General features: G+C 54.5%; 2 protein-coding genes across 9 annotated transcripts in view; one reads left to right on the top strand and one right to left on the bottom strand.

Annotated features, from left to right (window-relative positions):
* PRMT7 (protein arginine methyltransferase 7) overlaps positions 1-4,658 on the top strand; it is a 44,120-nt gene extending 39,462 nt beyond the window's left edge. For 4 of the 6 annotated variants that reach the window (XM_038538509.1, XM_038538506.1, XM_038538507.1 and 1 more), the window contains 5 exons: positions 1,035-1,196; positions 2,295-2,369; positions 3,296-3,456; positions 4,158-4,254; positions 4,443-4,658. In XM_038538509.1, the coding sequence (XP_038394437.1) occupies positions 1,035-1,196; positions 2,295-2,369; positions 3,296-3,456; positions 4,158-4,254; positions 4,443-4,610 (663 nt within the window). In that variant the 3' untranslated portion in view covers positions 4,611-4,658. Of the gene's footprint in view, positions 1-1,034; positions 1,197-2,294; positions 2,370-3,295; positions 3,457-4,157; positions 4,265-4,442 lie in introns of all 6 variants that reach the window. The other 2 variants (XM_038538508.1, XM_038538510.1) reach the window with 2 other exon arrangements.
* A 975-nt stretch (positions 4,659-5,633) lies between these two features.
* Positions 5,634-12,434, bottom strand: part of SMPD3 (sphingomyelin phosphodiesterase 3) — an 82,453-nt gene continuing 75,652 nt past the window's right edge. For all 3 annotated transcript variants that reach the window (XM_038538512.1, XM_038538514.1, XM_038538513.1), the window contains 4 exons: positions 11,305-11,394; positions 11,001-11,064; positions 8,839-9,001; positions 5,634-8,577 (listed from right to left, as the gene is read on the bottom strand). In XM_038538512.1, the coding sequence (XP_038394440.1) occupies positions 8,476-8,577; positions 8,839-9,001; positions 11,001-11,064; positions 11,305-11,394 (419 nt within the window). In that variant the 3' untranslated portion in view covers positions 5,634-8,475. The remainder of the gene's footprint in view (positions 8,578-8,838; positions 9,002-11,000; positions 11,065-11,304; positions 11,395-12,434) is intronic.

Here is a 12,434-nt window from a genome sequence, read left to right as displayed (position 1 = left end):
CCTATGCCCACGCTCCTTGCAGATGGTGTCTCCACATGCTTCATGGTTTCAGAGGGCCCTTTCTAAAACACACTCCTCATTTTGAGCCCCTGATTAAGGCATTTAGAGATCCCATCTTACCTCCAGGAAAGAGTCCAGTCCCTGTGGCCTGTCATCAGCTGCCTTTGGGTGACCTGGCTTCTCTCTACTTTTCTGGCCTTACTCTTTACCGACCCTGACCCATTTGCTCATGTAATAAGCTCCCGAAGGGCCTTGCTCTCACATCTTTACTTTTGTCCCTGCATCCCTCTGCTCAATTCCTGGTCCTTTGCTTTTCTGACTCCTATTCATGCATTAGTTAATTTACTCAGCAGACATTTGCTGAGCATCTGCTCGAGGCCAAGCACTTGGCAGGGTGCTGGGGATACTGTGCTGCCAATGTCCCCACTTTTGTGGTACGCAGAACCTAGTGAGGAAGACTGCTAGAGGAGTACTGATGACAGTTTGTCATGATAAAGCTTTGAGTGGGGATCTACCTACAGGATGCCATTCAGGAAGCTCTTCCCTCTAGGGTCCTTCCACATGTCCCTTCCTCACCTCTGTCTGCAGAGCTTACTGCGCTGCCAACCTTTTCTGTTCCCTCTTCCACTCTGCGCTCCTGTGGGCATGGCTTGTGTCTGCTTCTCATCTTTGTGTCCTTTAGGGCAGGTGTAGACCTGGCATACCCGTTGGTTGACTGAGTGAGTGAATGAATGCCTTTTTATTTCCATGTTTCCCATGAAACTTTTTTTTTTTAGATTTTATTTATTTATTTGAAAGAGCACTTGAGAGCATGAGCATGGGGAGGGGCAGAGGGAGAAGCAGACTGCCCTCTGAGCAGGGAGCCCGACAGAGGGGCTCAATCCCAGGACCCTGGGATCATGACCTGAGCTGAAGACAACACTTCACTGACTGAGCCACCCAGACGCCCCTTCCCATGAAACTTGTAACTTGTCCTTCACTCTTTAGCTGAATCATTCTGATACCTTGGTCCTGCTTCTTGTTCTGATTGCCAGGTATCTCTTCTCCTGGGCGAGCCGTTCTTCACCACTAGCCTGCTGCCATGGCACAACCTGTACTTCTGGTATGTGCGGACTGCTGTGGACCAGCATCTGGGACCTGGTGCAGTGGTGATGCCCCAGGCTGCCTCGCTGTATGCTGTGGTTGTGGAGTTCAGGGTAGGCCACCCAGAAGTTGTAGAAGGGGTGGGAGGCGGAGGTCCTTGTTTTCTTGCAGAGACCTCGAGTGCAGATAGAGCAATGTGAGTCTTAATGATATGAGCCTCTGCTTTTCTGTATCAGCTCACTGCAGGGTTGAATGGAAGAGGCTTGCCTTTGTACAAATGCAATAATTCGGCATACGAAATGGAAATGGCTGTGTGTTGTCATTTTACAATTATCCCTTATCAGAATAATTAAAAAACATAAATGAGTTTCAGAAGACATGCTGCGCAGCTCACTCTGCTCTTACTAAGAACTGGCGCTCTAGTTGTTAAAAGCATTTTGAGATGGAGAGTCAGCTTCTTTTGTAAGAAAAAATTGAAAAGCTTCATTTTAATTTTCTCATCAAAGCAGAACGAGTCACAAAGTCGTTTTGGGAAGGCATTTCTTCTTAAAAGGATTTTGAAGTGCTTTCAGCCTGAGAAGTAGAGTGAACCTCCTTTGATATTTCTTTGATAAGAGCTACTTTATCCATGGTAGCTCAGTGGCTCCATAGCTTATTTTCTGGGCATTTCTTCTGTATTGTTTATTTACTTAATGAGATTTCCACAGGACTTCTGGCTTTCGTGGCCCAGGAGGGAATGTGGGAATGAAGCTCATTCCCAGGCATATATCCTGGAAACAGGACATAAAATTGGCTGACCAGAATGCTCTTCTGGTCCTCTTCCTCCCATTGCCCTCATGCTCTGTTCATGGGTGCAGAGCCTCAGGAACTGGTTTACAGATTTCCCAAAGAAACCCCATCCCAGTGGCTCTGGTCAATTGTCCCCTGTGGGAGAGGACTTGGGGTCATGTGAGACTTTGCAGATTTGAGTGACCATCCCGGATCCTTGATACTTCTGAGCACCTTAGGATCTCTTCCAGGTGTGCAGGAAAAGCAACGTGTGCCTCAGATTTGGGACTGGGGTACTCCCAGCCCGACTTCAGTAGCCCTTCTTGCTCTTGTCACCACACTTCCATGTCTCTGGGTGGGTGTGGATGTCTGTGTGCTGTCCTACAGAACCTGTGATGTCCATCCCCAGCTGGGTGTCGACAAGGGCTGTGCCTTCCTCACAGGACCTGTGGCGGATCCGGAGTCCCTGTGGTGACTGCGAAGGCTTTGATGTGCACATCATGGATGACATGATTAAGGTAGGTGGGGTCATAGTTCCTACCTGCAGTGTCCCACCCACTCATTCCATGGTCCTTCTACTTGGCCTTTTCACAGTAGATGAACATGTAGATTCTGAGTCTGGCCCTGTTTCTTATCCCACCCATCACTTCTGCCACGTGGGCCATACCCTGCACCCTCTCATTGCTTGGCTTTATACGCTTTCCGGCCCCCCTTGTGTCACCTTCAGTCAGCGGTCCAGAGATCACCTGTGGGGCAGCCTTCCTGCCCAGCCCCCTTCTCAGCTAAAGACTAGTGTCCCCAGGCACTGAGATTCCTTGTCTCCCTCTAGACTGGGAGCGTCGTGTAGGGGTAATCTGGCTGCTATAGTGCTCAGTAGAAGTCACTGAATGGCTGAGTGTCCAAGTGTCAAGATTTTTTTTTTAAGATTTTATGTATTTATTCATGAGAGAGACACAGAGAGGCAGAGACACAAGCAGAGGGAGAAGCAGGCTCCATGCAGGGAGCCCGATGTGGGACTCGATCCCAGGACTCCAGGATCATGCTCTGGCCGAAGGCAGGTGCTCAACCGCTGAGCCACCCAGTGTCCCAGATGTTTTGTTTTTTAACCAGTGTAGACATTTGGTCCTCTGAATAGCTCATGAGACAGGCAGTGTCATCCCATTTTAAAAGGGAGAAGATGAGGCTTAGGTATAGTGATTCTCTGAGGAGACTGTGCATGGCTGCAGGGAGTGGAGAAAGCAGCTGGTCTGATCCAGGTGCCTGTGGTTTTTCTGTGAGGACCCACTACCCCATGTAACTATGGCAGTTACTCTGAGGGACCAGAGCCAAGTAGGTGAAGGACCATTGGCCTGGACCTTGGAGACTGGACATGAGCCCCTTATCCCCTAAGCCATCGGCTCTGTCTCTGTTTCTGCCCACCCCCACCTCCCTTTAACCTTCTCAGCGTGCCCTGGACTTCAGGGAGAGCAAGGAGGCCGAGCCCCACCCGCTGTGGGAGTACCCCTGCCGCAGCTTGTCTGAGCCTCAACACATCCTGACCTTCGATTTCCGGCAACTGGTCCCCCCGCACCCGCTCCGTGCTGAGGGCTCCATCAACCTGAGGAGGTGAGAACAGGTTCTGGGGTGCAGCAGGCGGGGGAAGGGTGGGTGGGGCCTGCTTTCTGTCTAGTTACCGCCCCAGTGGCTAAGCACTTACTTCAGCTTCTTACACGTGGATGGGATGGCCTCCCTGTCTGAGCCTTGCTCATCGTGGTCCAAAGTGGCCCTGAGTCTGTAGCAGGTCCCCACAGCCCTGGGTATGTGCAGGTGGAGAGAGTGAGCCAGAGTGGGCTTGGCGTATCTACCCATATCTGCAGCTCCCTTGGAGCTAAGCATCATGAGGATCATAGCTGTAGAGAAACCTGATTTTTTGGTTGCTATGGTTACCATTAGGCCATTTTCCCTGAACTCTGCTGGGAATTAAAGCAGGTTGGGAATTGGTGAGGGCTGCTCGTTTTGAGGCACAGTTGGTCCATCCAGCTCCAGCATCCTTCACAGGGAGGAGCTGCTGCTTTCCTGAGGAAACACCTCTGTCCCCTGGCTCTTCTGAGTGCTTGGCCAGGCTGCAGGGAACAAGTGGGCCTTTGGGTTGTGGTTCTTTTGCTCAGCATTTTGCTAAGTGGCCTATAGTCAGGTGATATTAGCAGCCTTCTGACTGGGCAGGAAGGAAAGATGGGAGGTTTCTGGCAAGCAGAGGGAAGCTGTGGCTATGCCTGCCCATCTCTTGTGTGGCTGTTTCTATTTGGCCCAACGTCCCCCACCCCCAGGCCTGGGAGGAGCCATGGGGCCGTCCTGTGGATGGAATACCACCTGACTCCGGACAGCACTGTCAGCACCGGCCTCCTGAAGCCTGCCGAGGACAAGGTAGTGCTGCGTACGTGAGTCCCAGAGCAGGTATTCCTGGCCTGTGCAGCTAGGTCGCAGCTCCTCCATGGCCTCGGCTCACCTGGCCGTGAGCAGCAGCTTCTCACTGCGAGTTTCCCAGGCTAGAGGCTGAGCAGGAGGGGGCTTGGGTGCCAGGAGCCCTCACTGCCTTCTTGTTCCTTTTACAGGGGGATTACTGTTGCTGGAACCCCCACTGCAAGCAGGCTGTGTACTTCTTCACCACACCAGACTGCAGAGCGTCGCTGAGTGGCTCCCGGACTGTCGGCTACACCGTGGAGTTCCACCCCCACACCGGAGACATCACCATGGATTTCACCCTGGCTGATGGGTGCTGACCCTCACTTGTTGAAAAATAAAGTGGCCCTAGGGCTCTGGGCTCTGAATGGCGTGGCTTTCTGGGAAGCAAAGTGAAGGCACCTCTCTTTTCAGGGCCCAGTTTGACCTCTGGGCTCTAAGGAACCTGCTTCCCTTTTTGCATTTTTGCACCACCAGCTCCTTGCTTCGGGTGTGATGGGCAGCATGAGCTGCTGACTGAATTGGGAGCTGAGCGGGGGCCAGGGAGCCACCCTGCCATGTTTCTGAAGTGATCAGAAAACTTAATGTGTCAGCGTCCCTCTGCTGTCCTGGAGTTGGCTGGGCTGGGCAGGTTGTGTGCTGCTCTCAGCCTCTCAGTGCTGTGGTGGGTGTGCTTCCCCTGTTGGAGCCAGCCCCACCTATCCTAAGGAACCTCTGGATCCTTCCTGCTTGGCTCCAGCTAGAGGCAGAGATGCAGATTGTGGCTAGGCCCTGGGCTTGAAAGACCCTAGCAGGACTGTCTTTCTCTATAGCGGGTAACATTGTCAAGGCACATCCATAAGCATCTGGCTTCGGTGTGCAGCCTCAGCAGATGACCAAGACTTGACACCTGCACATCAGGCTGCTGCTCAGGGGATAGGGAAGAGGTTGTCTCAGAGCATTTCCTGAGATGCAGACCCAGGAAACCAGCCACCAGGAGGAGGAGCCAGGAGGTAAAGCCTTTTCCAGTGTGCCCCCATTCTAGCAGAGGGACCTTCTGCCACCTTGAAGTGTGAGGCAGATGGGTGCGGTCGGTGTAGCCACCCCACCCTAGCCTTGCTTGTGCCAGGGGGAAGGCTAGAGTCCTGAGGAGGCCCAGCCTTCTCCCACTGAAGATGCCCTTTGCTCTTTATTTCTGCTTCCCCAGAGAACAAGGAGGTAGTAGGATCCCAGGTGGCCTGGTTTTCTGGTGGTTTGGGGCAGACTTGGCCTGTTCTCATGTGGATGGGGGGCGAGGCGGGAAATACGGGGCTCCCCCCCGCAGCCTAGCCCCAGCTTGCCACTCAAATAAGAGAACACCAGCCTTGAGCCTCACAGTTTTATTTTCTTGTTATCCATCCTTCTGTTCAGCACCAATAAAGGGAAAAAACACCTCTCTTTTCAAAATATTTTATCAGGTGTAAAGATTGTTTTTCTTCTAGGGAAGAATCGTCTGGATATACATTTGATAATATTTTTACCAAAACCTTAGGTGTGCTTAACCATATAAAACCCCTAATGTCCCATGAGGATACAATACAGAAAAAAATACAGAAATTAAAAAATTGTTTTTTTTTTCTTTTTTAAAACAGTATTTCTAAATCTCAGCAAGTTAATACAATAGTTAAAAAGCATCAAGGTTAATATCCATACTTAAAACTCAAGGTGGTTTGGACAAATGGAAATGACCGTTTCCTTCCGAAGCTGACCCCTGCCTCCTGGCTCCTCTGGAGGAAGCTGGGCCTGGGGCAGGCGTGGGGCCTCAGGTGGGGATTTGGATGACCCCTGTGTCCACCCCTCCTAGGCCTAGATGCCATAGAATCTGAGATCCTGGTAGTGTTTTCTTTCTTTTTTAAAAATCAAAATGTAAAAGTCTGGCTTGTGCATGGTCCTAGGAGTCCACAGCCTTGATGAAACGTATGGTTGGGCAGTGATGGCCTCAGTGCTGAGGCTGCGCCAGAGGGAAGTGCTATGGGAGGTGGGATGCAAGCTGGCCTGGCTCAGTTGCCAGAGCCAGGCTGGGCAGAGGCGACCTTGTTAGGACAGGAAATGACCGAGGCACAGGGAGGTATGACTTGCCTAAGGCCACCCTGTGAGTAGGGAGAGAAGCATGCGCCCCCTGTGCCGTGGCTCCCATAGCGCTGCCCTGGGAGGGAGGTGGCTCCTTGGTGGGTTGCAGGCTGTGCTGGAGTTGCTCTGCTTCAGGAACCCTGGCCTCTGTCTCCGCTGTTCTCCTGGACATAGCCTACTTGAAGCCTGGGGCCTTGGCTCAGTCCCAGTCCTCCAGGCGTCGAGTGTGTTCAGTTGGGCCCTGCCTGTGTGAGCAGATTCCTGGCTGCTCCTCTGACCCCACAAAGCCTAGCCAAAGCCCTGAAGGCCAGGCCCTTGGTGGAGAGGCACAGCAGAGAGCCCAAGTGGGATTGTGTGCTCAGTGGTAAGCAGCTCGTCCTGGCTCTGGATGCAGGGTGGGGCTGGGGGCTTAGTCAGTGAAGCCCTCAACCCAGACACTGCCCCGGACAAACCAAGGCTCCCGTGTGTCTGGTTCTCAGGAGTGTCCTCCCCCAGCACTGGGCCTGCCTCTGGCTGGCTGCTGGGCCCCTTCTTGCAGCTCAAGTGAGTGACAAGGCACAGTGTCAGCGAACCGGCACCAGGAGGCCTCTGGCAGAAGGGTCCTGGTACACTGCCCAGCTGAGCTGGCCTGAACCAGGTGGGCACAAGGTCAGGGTGCCACAAGGAGGGGAGACCAGTGGGGGTTGTCAAGGACAGTCTTCCAAGTTGGAGGGTCCTTGCACTGGGAAACAAAACCCTCCGTTGCGTGACTAGTGAGGGGGAGCATCCCCGGATGTGTTTAAAAAGGTGGACAGAGCAGTGCTGCCGTGGAGTGGGGAGCTGTGGACCTCACCTGTAGGCTCCGTTGTGTACTGCCCAGGTAGCTAGTGCTGGCCCTGGTCACATGGTGGCAGAGTGGGCATCTATGGGCCTGGCTGCCAGCCAGTACCACTGGCTGCCCCAGGCAAGCAGTGGCCCCTGGCTTTCACCCCCGTCCTCCACACTGGTGAGGGCGAGGGGACAGGCCGATCTGCACCTTGGCTTCCTGCCCCTTCATCCAGGGCCCCTGGGCTGCATTTCAGGATGGGCGGGGGAGGACCGAGCTATAGCCTCACCCAGAGGCAGGCAGACAGTTCCTGAGCTCAGCCAGGGAAAGCTTGGTCCCAAACCAGAGAGGTGTCCAGAAGCGAAATGGAATCAGGTGGAAGAGGATGCGTTGGTTTTGACAGAAGAGAAGCTATAAATCATTTGGAAAACCTGAAGCCCCCCCCCGCCCCTTTATGCCATGAGTTCCCCTTCTTCCTGTGAAAAAGTGATGCTCTCTCCTCAGATTCCCTTTGCCCACTTTGAAGTCTCTTGGGGGAATCTCTGGGGCCCTTGTTCGCTGGGAGAGGGGAGCCCGAACAGCGTTCTCCCTCATGGTTGGCGGACCCTCTAAACGAAGGGTGGTAACTTTTTCTGTTTTTCTTTTTAAAATGTGATCGCCCTTGAATGCAAGACCCTGGGAAGAGCCCGGGCTTGCTGGTAACTGGACACAGCCCTCACGGTCCCTGCTCGCTGGCCGTCGGGGCTGGAGGCGGGAACGCGCGGCTCTGTGCCCAGGAATGCTTCTTTGGCTGGTTCTGATTGTGTTTGGAGTTTGGCCTTGGGTGAGGCCCAAGTGAGGGGTCTGTGTGGCTACGGTGTGGCACGTGACATGCGGGCAGCGTGCATGCGAGGGTGCAGGCATGCGAGACAACATGGCAGCAGACAAAAATAATGAACCCTGGACGAAGCTTGAGAAAAGATACAAAGAGTACAGAAACCCGGTTCTCATACTAACCCCCGGGTTACAAACTAGGTTGTGCTGTAGATTTGTAGAAAATCACGTTTTGAAAGAATGGCACTGTTGGGCAGCTGCGGCTCCCAAGGCCGTCCTGACTCCTCTGTCCACGGTGAGTGCCCAGAGGTGCAGGGCAGCGCTGGTTCCAGCTCACCTGGGACTGACCGAGGCTCCCCCCCGGGTCCCTGCCCTCCTCCCCGGGCACCAGGGGTGCTCACTGGAGGGGACATGGCCAGAGAGGTGCTGCGGCTCAGAGGGCTGGCAGAGGGCCCCCTGCTTGGAATGACGTGGCTGGTCTATGCCTCCTCCTCCCCTGCAGACACCATCAGCCGCATGGCCACTGGAAGGTGGTCGGTCAGGCCAGACAGCTGGGTGATAAAACTGAACTCTTCCACCTCCTGTAGGGGAGAAGCATCCCGATTAGGTCCAGGGGATATCCTACAAAGGGGGGGCCTGGAGGTCAGGGGTGGGGCTGTGGGGTGGGGTCCAGAGCTGGCCAGGATCTTCCTGGACAGGGGCGGGGGCATTACATGGCCCCCAGGTTCTCCGGGATGGACTGATCTCGTTTTCAGAGGAGAGCTCAGTGCTGTTGAGGGGTGCAGGGCAAGGGTCCCCTATCTACAGGCATGGCCTGGGTCCCCAGCCCGCCCCAGACTCACGGCCTTCCAGTCCGGCCACAGCCCCTCCTCCGCGTACAGTATGTAGTCGATGCGCCTGCCGTTGCCTTTCAGCAGGTCCTTGCGTCCCTTCTGGCCTGCCCCAGGGCTCTTGCTGGTGGGGAAGGCCAGGTACTCCCTGCGGCCTTCCTCGCTCTCCAAGACCCTGCTCAACACACAGGAAAGCACAGGAAGCAAGGTGAGCCCCTTGCCCCATTCCCCGGTCCCCAGATCCTGAGTATGGAGCTATGTTCTCATCCTCAGTGAGACAGGCAGTTCAGACCAAACCCTTGTGTTTAAGATCTATTCGCTGTGGACCCAGCAAGGGACTGGGGTGGAGGCTGAGCTGTGTGACTCCAGAGTCTGTCCAGGAGTATCCCCTGTCCACCTCGGGCTTGGCTGTGGCTGAAACTTGGACACAGAATTGTCCAGAACCTGGAGCCGAGTTGGGGACAGAGGTGCTGAACGGGGCTGTACTTGGAGCCATTGGAGGGGCCTGTTTTGGGAAAGGGTCTTTGCAGGGACCCACTCCTGTGCCTTGTTTCAGGTCATCAGGGGGCTGGGGTTGCCAGGAGAGCACCCAGGCCCTAGACCGGGACTGGACTCTTGGGTCAGTCTATTTCCGAGCAGCTATGCCACCAGACCCCTGGGTTTGCCTCTGATACAAGGATGATTGCTGTGGGCCCCAGGACTTGGAGACCAGGCATCCTGAGAAAGGAACATGGAGGGCACCTGTAGAAAGAGCATGTGACTCTTGATCTTGATGTTGTGAGTTTGGGTCCCACATTGGGTGTAGAGATTACTCAAATAAATAAAACTTGGGGTTCTTGGGTGGCTCAGTTAAGTGCCTTTGGCTCAGGTCATGATCTCAGGGTCTTGGGATTGAGCCCCACGTTGGGCTCCCTGCTCAGTGAGGAGTCTGCTTCGTCCTCTCCCTCTGCCCCTCCCCCCATTTGTACACATGAGCACATGTGCCATCTCTCTCAAAGTCTTAAAAAAAATAAATAAAACTTAAAACAATGTGGGATATGACTGCCATCCCATTTCTTGGGGGAAGGAAAGTGATGTGGGTCAAGGTTCTACAGGGTGTGCAAGGCGCTCAAGTGGGGCGTTAACACCCTGAATTCAGGTCTTTTGACTTCCTGTCTGCTGTTCCCTTCCTGCCAGGTTTCCTCTGGAGCTGGAGCACCCATTGTGGAGAGCCTTCATGGGAGGCTTGCAGAGGGCAGGCACAGTCGCCAATAGACACCGCGCAGGCCTGCCAGGTCGGCTAATGCCTGGACAAATGGAAGGGGCGCCTGGACACACACAGCCAGCAAACATAGGTTTCTACAAGGTCTTTATCAGCCCTGAAATAAATACACTAATGACATGCAGAACATCATTACATCTCAGAAATATAATCCATTACTGTCCTTTGCCTTTGATAATTAATTCCAGCATCAATGATCTAAGAGTTACTGATAGTCATTTTTAAATCATCATCTCATAAAAAGATAATTTTCTCGGCATAGGATGATGTTTCAAATTTAGTCTATAATCTAATTAATTGGCTCAAATTAGCTGTGAGGAGCCACTGCCATGACTCTGTGCAGTCTCAGGCTGTGAGTTATAAATTGGTTCTGCTGCTGGCCTCTCAAATGTGCCCTTTATGGAAGTCTCATCAGGTTCAAGTATGAAGTTTGGCTGGGATGGAACTGTCTCTACTTTGAAAACAACTAGTTTGTGTTAGCTCTGCTTATATTTTAATTTGCCTAATTGGTAGCTACCAGCTGCCAGGCAGATGCCATACCCACAGCTCTTCCACAGGGATCCTGACAGCCCTCGGCCTCACCCTGGGAGCTGCTGGTCCCTTTCCTGTTCCCAGAAGGATCTCCACAGGATGGGGCTCAGGGCAGGCCAGGCTCTTCTAAAGTGAGCCTGGACTCTGGTGCCGAAGTAGGAAATGCCACTCAGGCCCCTTGTCCTGGTTGGAGGCTTCTCCTTGGTCAGACCAGCCCCTGGGGCAGAAGGGTGGTCTTGTCTCCAGCCACCCCAGCTTCAGTCCCTTGTGTTCCTTTGTCTGCCCAGCACAGCCCAGCTCTCCACAGGGCTCAGTGCTCATCGCAGCCCCAAGAACCACCCTCCCCTGCACCACAGTGGGAGCATGGATGCTGGCTGCTTACTTCTGCAGATTGTCAGGGGTGCACACTTCCTCGTCGTAGAGGTTGTCTGTGTCCAGCAGGGTACCTGGGAACAGGGAGGTGAGAGTGGTCTCTGTGGGCAGGGCCCAGCCAGCCTCCAGGAGCCCACCCCCCAAGGGCAGGAGGCACGAGTGAGGGCTTCCGGCCCCTGCCCTTTGCCATGGGACCTTGGGGCCAGGTCCTCAAATCTCTCTGGGATAGTGTTGGGTCTCAGCGTGCTGGGCTCAGGCCACAGTAGTGCCCCCCACCCCCAGCCCCATCAACCATGCCCCCAGCCCCAGCTCACCGATGGCCCAAGACTTCTCCTCTCCGGGCCCCAGGCGGCAGGGGTCCTTGTAATGTGTAAACAGGGAGTGCTGCTGCTCCAGCTTGTCGTCTGTGCACGGAAGGAGAGTGGGAATGCTGTGGGACTCAGAGCGTCTGCGGTGGAGGGCTGCCTGCCTCTGGTTCCAGTCAGTTACTCCCACTACGTACCACCAAGTCCCTGAGACCTGCCTCTGGGTGGGCTCTGTGGTCCCAGAGGAACCTGTGGTTCTTTTGTCACTGGCTTTCTGTGTCCTTGAGAATGCCTCCCCACAACCCTGGGTTGAGCTATCCTCCCGAGGACAGTGGTCACAGCCCCTCTTGGGCTCCAGGGGGCAGTGATCTTGAGCCTTCCCAGATCTGATAGCAAACCCTGCAGGGCGGTGGGCTGATGCTACCCCGGCAGGCACTCCTGCCTTCACAGACTTGGGTGCCCAGGTTCAGTGAGGGGTGACTTGCCCTGGATTCCAGTTCGTCCTGCCAACTCGTGGAGCCAGAGACCCGCCCCCCCACCCCCACCCCAGGAGGAAGGACAGGCATCAAGTGGGGCCTGCCTGGGTGGAACACCCTCTGGCAGCCTCCTCCTTGGTGTGCCGCCTCCCCACCCTGACTCAGCAGATCCCCAGAACACTAGCATTTGGAGCTGGTACCAGGTATAGACTCTGAGGGGACTGCAGGGCTCCAGTCGGGGCTGTGTGTTCCAGGGTAGGCACTGTTCTCCCCACCCCCCTGGAGCTGCCATCATTGTCAAAGGGTGATTTCCTGGTTGTGAACTCAGAGAAACAGCTGCCACCAGGTGAGGGCACCACCCTGTGCTCCAGGTGGGCCCTTCGGGTCTCCTGCCTTCACTGAGGGCTAAGCCTTAGCTCATAGACCCCATGTCCCACACTCATCTTTGGTTTCTCCTGGGGCTGGGACTAGTGTGGAAGGAGCCCAGGAGCCAGTGGACGGGTGGGGGGGCTGGAAGTGGGGGTTCCTCACATTAGCTTCTTGGGCCAAGGGAAGCTCAGAGCTGCCCAAACTCCCAGGAGGTCCCTGGGACCGGCATGATCATCAAATTAGTTATTTAAGTCAATTATTTTAAAGTTGACCTGTGATGGATTTTTAGTCTTT

Source organism: Canis lupus, chromosome 5 (genome assembly GCF_011100685.1).
Source record: "Canis lupus familiaris isolate Mischka breed German Shepherd chromosome 5, alternate assembly UU_Cfam_GSD_1.0, whole genome shotgun sequence".
NCBI classification, from domain to species: Eukaryota; Metazoa; Chordata; class Mammalia; order Carnivora; family Canidae; genus Canis; species Canis lupus.
Note: the sequence above shows the minus strand (reverse complement) of the source record. Positions and strands in the feature narration are given on the sequence as shown.